Genomic DNA, 11,510 nt, shown 5'->3' with positions numbered 1-11,510 from the left:
TGCATTATACATACACATACACCTACATTTGCACACATACATACACACATACATACACACGACATACGCATGTTAAAACACCTGTCTGTGTTCCCATCGATAGGTGGAATCGGATTGTACATACCGAACACCACGAGATCCACATGCATATCTGCCGGGGTTAGTCGTATCCGGAATGACCAGCCGTATTGGTCGCTTCAGCTGTGCTACGCTTGGTAGAATTCAGAACAAATATCCGGGTTCATTTAAATGCTGCCTACTAATAGGAATCATTTATACGAGAGTATATCCAACCTAGAATACTGTTACGAGTATACCAATTATCAATAGTATTCAACCATTCAAAAATGGATCACATCTAGAACAGTTACCTGTCTGGAGAAGCTCGAGTAAGGCGATCGCTAGAATCACTATTATTACTTAGTGTTGGTTCGGTCCAAGTTTAGCGACCCGCGCCATCGGATCTACTCAGCTAACAGTAGCATCAAACGATAGAATTCGTCAATCATGATAATAATAACGATACCGCAATTTCATATCACATAAGGAACGTAAGGGATTATCTACTAGAAGAATATGTTATACGATCACGAATACAACAATATTGACGGCGGCGGTTTTTAACTCAAAAGCCGAACCAAACTGCGCCGCAACCGGACAGGGCGGAATCAAAACGGGCGTTGATGCGAATTTCGATCACCCTAACATCATACTGTAAATTACTGTAATACAGCACGACATCTGATGCCAACCGAGTCCATTTTAAGCGTCAGCCTAGAAAGGCACTTGCTGAAATGACAGCCGCATATGGTATAGCATGATATCCGATCTCTTTTTTCTCTCAGCCCTTAGTTAATTGTTCTCCACGCGGTCTAGACTTATCAAAGCAGCTGCCAAGCAAACCGCTCAGGTACTAACTTACTAGAATCAACTCTATTTCTCTTTAGACACATGTCGCTAAAATAATAAGTAATTGGAGGTTATAATAAACTTGGCAACGTCTCAATGGGCTAGCCTTATATCCGTTGTCGATTCTCAAGCCGAAAAGACAAGAAAAATAAAGTGTCAAGGTATTGGTGTTCTCGAAGGATTTCGAACCAATGTATCTAACGACCCGCATCCGCATCCGCGCTCAGAAAAAAACCAAGACACTAAAGAACATTTAAGACATTTCAGATATCTGGGTCGGGACATTCAGGGATCTTAGAACGTGGGCGTGCATCTTTTTAACAGTCAGTACCTAGATTCCCACATTTTCAGCCTTCAGATTTGCAGCAACAAGTTTGGTCGACCCGACTTGGCAAAATCCCAAAGATCCTTTTAATATCTTGGGACGGGTTGCACAACGTCATACCCAACGCAGAAGGTCTCTACTGGTTTCATCATAAGGACAAATTTAGCTTGATTGTTGGTGTAGCTGTGCATCATAGCTTTAGTTTTGGGGAACTTTTTTGCACCACTCAATACGGCACGTTTCCAAGCCAATCAATATTTACATTTTACGATATAAACGTGGGTTGTAGGTACTTGCCGAGGTTCGGTGTCGCTATAATCAATTCCTGATTATTAGAGTTGACAAGCTAAGTGATGATAGAGCTATACACAGTAATTTAAAGCTATAGATTTTAACTTCTACACTAGACGACAAATAGTATAGATGCGTATGTATCTCTTTTGCTGCCATTAAGCTACGAGTATGTAGGTATTAACCCCCTGAGTTTGTGAAAGCATCTCGTCCCAAAACATACCAATGTCGTACAAATTGCCCTCATGACACGGCTCACGAAGGCTTGGGCCCCAGAGCGCCACTCATCTCATCAAGATAACAATCGAAGTAAGGGCTTAACTCGGCGATTACCTCTGCGACCCAAGACATTTGTTTATAATTAGTTCCTTTGAAATTGGCAGAGATCAGACGGATTTTAGCGATCGTTTCAATGAAAGACATGCGAAACCCGCTGTTTATCATACACTACTCCGAGACGATCACCTCACCAATAAACGTAAGTTGTATGTATTATAAAAAAGCATTATAATCCTATCACGGACCTAATCACAGGAGTTATTGTTCTACCGACATTAAAAGCGTAACATTTTACCTGCAGAATTGTCTTAGGTCTTAGGTATGGGTTGTAATGGATAGTATAAGCTGGATGACAAAGTTCGTATCCCCTCAAACGATGGAACGTTTCTGTGTCTATTGCAGTAGGACAAAAGCATCCAGCCTACTGGATCGCCCCCTTTAACTATTCCTATTAGGTCCACGTTTGGATATAGCTGTGGTATCTGTCAAGTTTCGTGAAAATTAGGTCTAACTTGGGAAGGTGTCACCATGTTCAGCCCGTATCACCCGGGTCTTGTAAATTAGCAGCAGGCTGTAATTCAATGCTTCCTCACTTCCCTTGTTTACAGGGCTTGCGAGGTGGCTGGGTACAGTATCCGAGCATGTATGTTCATGGTTCTTTAGTGGTACGTGCACAGTAGACAAATGCACGATATGATAGTCTTATCATTTTATCGATAACACCTATCCGCCGCGACTGTTTTTCCGACAGAGAAAAAAGTGCGGGTGGATCCTTGCTACATTGACTAGCTCCAGCAAAATTATTCTAAGCTCAAATTCGTTGTCGAATTTGCAGTCGCAAACCACGAACCAATTGACAACCCTCGACGCACGAATTAAACACATACATACACTACGAAATATCCAATTGACTTCGGATCTGATCGCCAAAATGTCGAGAGGAGCGCCGCGCGGACGTGGCGGCTTCGGTGGTGGAGGTAGCCGTGGATTCAGAGGCGGCGGTACGTTGAAGCTCTACTCTACATAAAAGAAAATACGCATCACTATTACCAACCATGCAGCTAACTCTACCTCTCTAATTCTAGGCCGTGGCGGTTTCGGACAACGCGACATGGGCCCACCAGACCAAATCCTCGAAATGGGCAGTTTCATGCACGCATGCGAAGGAGAAATGGTATGCGAGAGCGTGAACCCGAAGGTTCCGCATTTCAACGCGCAGATCTTCCTCGAGAACAAGACGGCAGTCGGTAAAGTCGATGAGGTGCTGGGACCTATCAACCAGGTCTACTTCACTATCAAACCCACCGAGGGTATCCAAGCTACGTCTTTTAAACCTGGCGATAAATTCTTCATCGGCTCCGAGAAGCTCCTCCCCCTCGAGAAGTTCCTTCCCAAGCCTAAGCCCCCGCCAGGTGCACCCAAGGTCAAGAAGCCTAGTCGAGGTGGTGGCGGTTTTGGTGGTCGTGGAGGTGGTAGAGGTGGCCCGATAAGAGGTGGACGCGGAGGAGGCCGAGGCGGTCCCCCAAGAGGAAGAGGTGGATTCGGTGGAGGTGGATTTGGCGGCGGCCGAGGAGGTGGTGGTCGCGGTGGTGGTGGCTTTAGCGGAAGTGGTGGTTTCAGCAGGGGCGGCGGCGGCGGTGGCAGAGGACGAGGCGGTTTCAGCAGCAGAGGACGATTCTAAGCTTGGGCAAAGATACCCCCCGTGCCTCTCTGTATTCCCCTCTAAACCCCAGCCCAGGTTTTGAACGTCTCGGCGGTCGTCTCTTCTCGCGGTTTCCCTTATTCAATGTGTTCATGTGGTACGGGAATGGCGTTACGAGGAAAATTCTGAACCTTTTTTTTCTGCTTCTTTGGTATTTACGCGCCCAGTCTTTTTACTATGCTGAAAGGGCCTTGATTGCATATAACGAGAAGCATCATCGCTAGTAGAGGCTATTTAGACGACTAGGGTAGCTGTATATGAAACGCACTCACCGTATCATGGACTTTAAATTTAGTGAAATTTGCATATCATCCTCAATTCTGACCTTGGGTCGTGTGATTTGGAGTCATTCTATGACGTCCCCATGATGGTAAGAGGAGACAGCGAAGTAGACTAGCAAATAAGACATCATATCATAAACCTCATAACTAAGTAGCTATGCTTACCATTGGATGATGCCAACTGGACCAAGTCATAAGGGCCTACTTCACGATCAAAAGAATCGCCGCCGTTTAAAACCATGCAATATATTCATATTTCCAATTCATCTCAGCAGCGCAAGTGTACATCTACATCCACAACTCTGAATCGGAATCACATGTATCCTGCCGATTCATTCAATCACAATTATCATTTTTATTTAATTCTCCCCTGCCTGCCTGTCTATCCAGACCATCCTATCACAAGAATCAGAGCGGGAGCTCTCTTTTCCTGTACCGCCTCCCCTAAATGGCCATTTTGTCTTCGGCGAACTTTGATACTTCGGGGTACTATGGAAAGAAGGGGAAATTTAAAACGCCAACGCCGTGCGGAAGAAAGTAGAAAAGGTATACCCCTAACGTCTGACGCTCAAAACGAAAGCTCAAACCCCCTTTACCTCTGCTTAGAAAGAAACAGACAAAAAGCCACCGTCGTGTTCGCATAAGAGAAAATGGAAATCTTGATATCTAATCGAAAAAGAGCTAGTAAAAATACCTAGTAAGCCCCGGGTGTTCCGCCTGGTGTGCTTCGGGGGTACTCGCCCGGGACGTGGGGATTGCTGTTAGTCCTGTCACCGTATGGCCTGGGCTGACCATTTTGACCCGAAAAGGGAATGCCGGTAGCAACGCCGGGCAATGGCTTTGTGTATCCATTGCTTTGGGGTTGTTCCCTCCTTTGCGCACCATATGCGGCGGGGGCCGGTGCGTACTTCTGCTGTACATCTGTGGCCATCTCGAAGGCACCAGGGTTGCCTGAATCTTGGCTAGTAACAGTGTCTAGGGTGCTAGATGACGCCGGTCCTGGAATAACGATGGGTGCGTTTAGTGGTTGGCTCGGCTGGTTCCTCTGCTGCTGCAGTGGTTGCTGTTGCTGCTGTGGGATGATAGGCTCCGCATTATACGGATTTACGCCATCTGCTTTCGCCTCATGGTCAATAATTGCTGCGTGACTGTGCGCTTGGTCCATTCTCACGCTCGGAGTATTTCCATAGGATTGACCAACCAACTGCGATGCCCGATTCCCTGCATAAGGCTCACCGAGACCGCTGCCGGGGAGCGCGCCTGCAGCCGCGATAACGTCACGGTCTTGATTGCTATTCATGTTCGCGCCACCCATCGTATACTCGTTACCGACAAATCCTGACCCGACGCTACTGGGAGAACGTGGTACCTGTAAACCTCTCTGGGCATTAACCTGGAGATCAGACGGGAAACGTCCACCGGGTTCGGGTCTATTCTGGAGGGGCTCTTGTCGGGAGCCGGGGCTAGCGACTGCCGGGTCGACAGAAAAGGGTTCATCGTCTTCTTCATCCACCATACCATCCGAACTAATGCTGCGCTGCGAAGTACGCGAATATGTGCGAGCGTGTCCTCGAACAAAATTGCTAAGCTCTTCGGGCGACTTCTCAGTGAGGGCCTTGATATCCTCATACCAAGCCATCATTGTATCGTGACTCTCGGCACGGAACACCCAAGTGTGACCGCGGTGCATAGCCCCGGTTTGTCGTCCCTTTAGGATAAACTTGTTGGACGAACCTCCCTCGGCGGAATGGGAGCCTAGCTTCTGTTCGGGGAGATACAGTGACATGACTGGCGCCATTGTCTTATCGGCGGACTTGAATTCGTGCAGATGCGTCGGCGATAATACATACCTATTATCACGTTAGCTAGTCTATAGACCAAAGAAAATCCAACTTACCATCCAGCTGTGTAGCTCTTTAAGTACTTGCTCTTGCGTTCAAGTAGACCCGCACGGATCTCTTGGCAAGCGAAGTGGTCTCGCCCTGGGTAGTGAATATGTTCGGCGGACCTTAATGGGACGTCAGGATCAACAAATTGCGCATCTCTTTGGATAAAAGTGATCCACTCGTGATCCTTCGGCATCGCGATGGGGCCGGCGCGGAGCTCTTCGATAGCATTGTAACCTGCATCCGACTCTCGTTTGATGATACCTACGTATGCATTGTAGGACTTTTGAATCTCGCCCACGACGATAGACTCCAGCTCTCTACCTGAAGACTCGAGGTTCAAATATGCCTGGTATTGTTAGAAAGTACCTTGATATACGGTAGAAAATGAGCTTACCTTATGTAAATAATTCTCTTCATCCAGTTGTCTTTCAACTTGACGATCCACCGCGAGTCGCAAGAGATAGGGATCTTGCTTGCCCGTGGTCATAGACGAGTCTAACTCGTTCTGCCCCAGGACTTCCTGGAGTGCATTGACGGCTCTTCTAGTTCCATCCATTTCTTTCTCGACCGAATTCTTGAAGTCGCTCGACAGGCCTCTGATCTCCTTGATCTTTTGGTTCAGGTCGCTTCTTAGACCAGTTAATGCTAGAATAACGTCTTCCTCGATTTCGCGGGCCTTATTAGCTTCTATGATCGCATTCTTGTGATAGTTCCGGAGTATTTGAATCGCGTCGTCCAACCCGCCAGACGCAAGAAATCCGGGTGGCGTCGACGTATTGTTGAGTACGTTAGCGAGCTTAAGAAGCGACTTCGATCGGTGCTCGTAGTGCGATTGTATTTCCCTAAAATACGCAATAAAGTCTTTAAGCATTTTTCGCCAAGCTACAAAACCGTGTCAGCAATCAAGTCATTCGCAAAAAGGATAGCCGCCAGAAATATTATAACATACCTTGAAATCTGTTGGATAATATTTCTGTAGGGCTACCCGAGGTTGGCACAGGGCAGAAGAATACGCTGTGAATCTCGTCCGAGTCGTGAGAGCTTTGCAAAGCTAAGCTTCGCACACTACCGGCCTTCATGCTCCTGCGACTACTACTGCGCTTAAGACTACCACTCCTACGTAGCGAGTTCTTTTTCTTCAGAGTATTTCCCCGCGATAACGATATAGAATGCGCGCCCGAGCCATCACCAGTAGTAATGACCTCGGGCCGCGAAGATATAGAGTTAGAGCGCTGCATCGGGGATTGTTGGTATTGGTTTGGCTGAGAAGTTGGGCCGTCGATGATGGAACTTCCTCTCACGCTTGCATCCCACTCCTCATTAAATTTGGTCTGGCGATTTGCGACTTGAAGGTTATCGTTCTGGGGCGGTGCAATATGGGAATTAGCCAATGTGTTAGACAAAGTTTCGTCATCGACGTGTGGCCTTTGTGGCTGGTGGTACGCAAAGTAACTGCCGGAAGTAGGCCTCGAATAACTGCCTCCTCCTGCGTTCCCGTTACTTGGGAATCCTCCCGACTCAAAAGCGGCGGAGGGCTGGTTCATATTGGTACTGACGGCGGACGGAGCGGACGGCAATGGGGGCTTAGTGGACATGACAGAGTTGACGCAACCTTAGACTCAAGTGCCTGTCAGACTATTTACTTCTAAGCATAGAAGGTTTGAGACTAAGATCGATAGGGGTCAGCTAGTCAATAGCCTCAGTCTTGTAGTACCTCTCGCTAGCAAGTATAGGCGTGTATCTTCGATTTTTTAAAGCTTTTGTTTAAGAAGCATGTACATAAGGATACGTAGGTATTGCTATTTTCGCAAATGGTGGGTGCATAGAGTTTGGGACGGTCGCAGAATAGGGTAAATGTATGTGCCTTTCTTTGAATTCGGTAAGGCGATGGATTCAAGGATTCGACGCTGTTTATTCGAGGTTGTATGTCTCAGCAGACCTGCATCATGGGTAACTACCAAGTTAGCCTAAATGAATCATGTATATGACTAGAGGTATTTTGTGCTATAATTATCGAGAATATTCGAGTGATATACCTGAGGTACCGAAGCGAAGGATGTCCAACGAACTAGGTTAGAGAAATGGTCGCGAATGGGTGCTACCTACACGATTCAGTAGTTCGCCGTCCTTTGAAGTTGGGCCGCAACTTAATTGGGCTTTCAAATAATAAATAAAAGAAAAGAGTGTTTCAAAGGATAATAAAATTGCGAATTTCGATAGTATTCGTAACAACGGAATTTCTGGAATCACGATTGGGGGATTGTGGGAAATTGATTGTTGCCGGTAACCGACGGCGCGGAAGAAGGAAGAAGGAAACTTGGAGTGATGCGCAGTGACGATGATGGCGTTGTCGTCACCTTTGCGACTCTCCCCCAGCTGCTCTTCCTAATTCTGCAAACACGCCAACCTAAATGAGTTTAGCGTAATTAAATGAATGTGGAGGTACCTGCCTAAGTGATGAAGTACCGTTCCTACATAAAAGCTTAATGAACGTTACCAGCTAGCATTTTCGTACCATCCGGATTCGGCAATCTACTAACAGGGGTCTGTCAGTAACAAGCCACTTGGCGGGGTTTTGGCGTTCTCAAGTCTTTGTAAGATAGGATTTATGACGTAACACAGCTATCCCGTCTATTGACCTATGTTCTCAGTTCACGGGACTCTCCGCCGATGTCTCTTCCCTTGCAGAAGAAGAACAATCAAATCTCAGGAGATATGTATGTCGTGCTATGATAAGACACCCTTTTTATATTATACCTTCTGGAAACAACACAGGATCATTCGTCTACAAATTTGCTGCTGCAAAACCGGTATACGTCAGCTACCTCAATGTCGATATACCTACGTATGGTCGTACGGTAGCATGTATCCCCCAAACGTGCGACTCGAATAATTGTAGTTAGGTAATTTTCACCACTCAAAGCATGTGAGTCCGAGGCCTTTATCGACTGGTCGACTAAGACGATGCAAAACAGCCACAATCCCAAGCCTCTTTGAAAGGTGTCCAATGATGTCGTCACAGCATCAATGATCGCCATTGGCCCTACTAAGAACTCGCCCAAATCGGAAGAGAACTATATAATAGGGCGTCCATATACATATGCAATCGGCACTCCGCATTTTCATATATCCTTGCTCAGCTTGACTGTATATCATAAGCTATTATACGCTATCCCCAGTCTCCGCATTGCTACTCGGGTGCCTAGCGTGATGCTTCAGCTCATGACCTGCATGCATCTTCACGTATCACCTCCGTACACCTGGAACAAGACAAGTCTAGAAGGATATGCGTAACCACATGTGAATCAGGCACATCAAGTCGGGCTCCTCTAGAAGTAAGACATACAAAATTAAGATATTGGTATTGGGAATAACAACATTATATTAAAAATCAAGTATTCATAAACATAAATCATATTTATTACTCCATCCCCTACGCACTACGTGCTGCGCATCTCCTAATCACCTAGCTCACTCTTCATTTCGGTTCCAAAAAAAAAGAAACCTCCAACCACCCCTCCCTATAAACGCCTTGCTCATGCAAATATGCTATGTAGTTCCGGAATCCCGATCAACAAAGCATTATCAGCTTTCCGGTACGCCATGCCCTCCCAGCCATGTTCATATCAAAATATGCCATTCTGCTATGCCTGTTTCCGATTCCCCTACGACGCGGAATTCCAATCTCGAGTGCTACCATATCAAATTATTAGTCAAATTATGTTCCTTACCCCTATTCTCAAACCAGTTCCGAAATAGACTTCACCGTCTCGGACGTTGTAGTGTGCTTAATCCTACCTTTCCGTCTCGGCGGTGGTGCCTTTGGGGGTGCTTTCTTGGTACTAGTTCTGGTTCCATTTTCTAGCCCTGAATGAACATAAGGTATTCCGTGTCGGTGTTTTGGTACTTCGGGAAGTGGCTTTTTCGGTCTGCTCGGCTTCGGTGCTTCCTTCGGATGCCCACTAGAACTTGACTTCGTAATCTCGCATTTAGCCTCTGCTTCCGCTTTGGCTTCAGCCTCGACCTGAGCTTCGGCTTGCGACTCGGCTTTCCGGCTCGGTGTTTGTACACCCGGTTTCTCCATGACTGCCGCCACGTCCACGACGCTAACGTTACTGACGGTATCTGAATGCGAAAGGCTGATGCCTAGGAATTTGCGCGCTACCGCACTTGCACCTACACCCCCGTCCGAAAGCCACTTGACTTTCGCTACCCGATCCACAAGCCTTACTGTTGTTTCATCTACCGGCGCAAAATGGGTGTTGCCCGACCCAGACAATATTCTTAACAATTTTTGTACTTCGTCCTTTTTATAGTGGGGCGGTTGGTTTAGTTGCGTGTGCGCAAGCAAGGGATATAAAACGCGGAGGTATGTATGTCGCAAAGCCATCAGCTCATTCGGTAGGTCGAGGAGATTGCGAATAATGACATCAAGGAGCACTCGTAAGTCGTTCGTATAGAAATACTCGTATGTGGCTTTAGTAGTGAAAAGCAGGTATAAGAGCTTCAAGATCAGAAGCTGCAACGACGTCTCGGTTTCGCGGTTGAGAAGCAATATGATATTCTCGCCAAATGTTCTATATTGCGGTCCGTATATGCTAAGGCACTTGACGACTTTATTCGTTAATGGTGCGCCGAGCGAAGCGGGTTCGTTTATGGCTGACGTGGATGCAACCATGTATTGTTCGTTAAGGACGAGCTAGGAATGGATAAGTAAAAAAGATGCCATCAAACACTATTTCAACTTACAAGAACACGGATAATGGGATAATGATAAGGATCATGCGCATCATCGGAAAATCCCTCTATCAGTTGGAATAGATAGATTACGAATGCATCGTCAACGTGTAGAAGATCCTCAATGCGGAGTTGTTCAATCCGCGACATCTCATACATCAATTCCAACAGTAATCGATGTAGACCTGGATCGTCATCTTTTCGTTCATTTATCAGTTCTAGTAGTCGATGGAAGCAACCTTCTTCAATCATCCGCTTGAATGTCGCCTCTTCCGCCCGACCGTCGAGGATGAGGAAATTAGCGATGACGTATAGGGGACCAGGTTCATCTTCCTGCAGCAAACTGTAGATAATCTGCATGCGCACATATTCAGGATCGGTTTGGAAGAGGTTTCCATCGAGGAGGCGCTGTGAACAATTCGCTACGTCGTCTTCGGATTGGGAGAACTCGTCTCGGCATCGCGACGCAAGGTACAGCCATGATCGCAGAGCATCGTCAATCGTTTCGTGAGCTTCGGCGGGGCACTCGATAGCAACGACCTTGTTTATTTCTGAAGATCCATAAATCAGCTAATTTTATCATGCTTGGATAGGAGAACCGAAGAGGAAGCTAAGACGAACCATTCCATAATTGCTCCTCATTTTCTATCGAGTAACTGGAGTCTGAGTCGGCCATATTGATTAGAGCCCAAGCAACGTGTCCGACATCTCATCACGAAGCCTAACCAAGGTTGGGTGTGTAACGGACACCTATAAAATAAAACAAGAGATTATAATGGATAATAAGAAGGCTCTACTGTAAAATCATAACCCAACGCCAGACATAGATAGTCGCTCGCGTGGCTATGTCCAACGCAAGTTGGTTGTTGAGTGTCGAGTGTCGATCAGACAAGGCGTGTTGTAACGATGGTATGCGGGAAAGGAAATAAAAATGGTAAAAAAAATACCCCAAGACCTATCTAGGTAAGCCTGGTAAGCTATTTTCCATTTTCGCTATGGCCTTGGCTCAAATTCCCCCGCGTCGGGTCCAGTTTTAGGTTTATGAGCTCATACTTATACCTTATCTAACGGTTATCTTGGGTATCACTTCATTACGT

The 11,510-nt window shown here is 46.5% G+C and overlaps 3 protein-coding genes across 3 annotated transcripts; 1 reads left to right on the top strand and 2 right to left on the bottom strand.

Moving 5' to 3' along the window:
* Positions 1-2,600: 2,600 nt before the first annotated feature.
* F4822DRAFT_412542 (Gar1/Naf1 RNA binding region-domain-containing protein) lies at positions 2,601-3,927 on the top strand. Its single transcript, XM_051458962.1, has 2 exons — positions 2,601-2,805; positions 2,890-3,927. The coding sequence occupies exons 1-2, from the start codon at positions 2,736-2,738 to the stop codon at positions 3,483-3,485; spliced, it is 666 nt and encodes a 221-aa protein (XP_051311031.1). The 5' UTR covers positions 2,601-2,735; the 3' UTR covers positions 3,486-3,927.
* Positions 3,928-4,017: 90 nt separating this feature from the next.
* Positions 4,018-8,006, bottom strand: F4822DRAFT_412539 (uncharacterized protein). The gene is made up of 5 exons (XM_051458961.1): positions 7,713-8,006; positions 6,626-7,615; positions 6,071-6,558; positions 5,685-6,022; positions 4,018-5,637 (listed from the first exon to the last, which is right to left on the bottom strand). Exons 2-5 carry the CDS (start codon positions 7,269-7,271, stop codon positions 4,482-4,484), a joined length of 2,628 nt encoding a protein of 875 aa, XP_051311030.1. The 5' UTR covers positions 7,272-7,615; positions 7,713-8,006; the 3' UTR covers positions 4,018-4,481.
* Positions 8,007-9,192: 1,186 nt separating this feature from the next.
* F4822DRAFT_338875 (uncharacterized protein) lies at positions 9,193-11,425 on the bottom strand. Its single transcript, XM_051455776.1, has 3 exons — positions 11,035-11,425; positions 10,426-10,964; positions 9,193-10,375 (listed from the first exon to the last, which is right to left on the bottom strand). The coding sequence occupies exons 1-3, from the start codon at positions 11,087-11,089 to the stop codon at positions 9,416-9,418; spliced, it is 1,554 nt and encodes a 517-aa protein (XP_051311029.1). The 5' UTR covers positions 11,090-11,425; the 3' UTR covers positions 9,193-9,415.
* Positions 11,426-11,510: the final 85 nt, after the last annotated feature.

This window comes from Hypoxylon trugodes, assembly GCF_022578975.1.
Source record: "Hypoxylon trugodes strain CBS 135444 unplaced genomic scaffold F4822scaffold_8, whole genome shotgun sequence".
Lineage (NCBI taxonomy): Eukaryota > Fungi > Ascomycota > Sordariomycetes > Xylariales > Hypoxylaceae > Hypoxylon > Hypoxylon trugodes.
The sequence above is the reverse complement of the archived record's forward strand: the minus strand, read 5'-3'. Positions and strand labels throughout refer to the sequence as shown.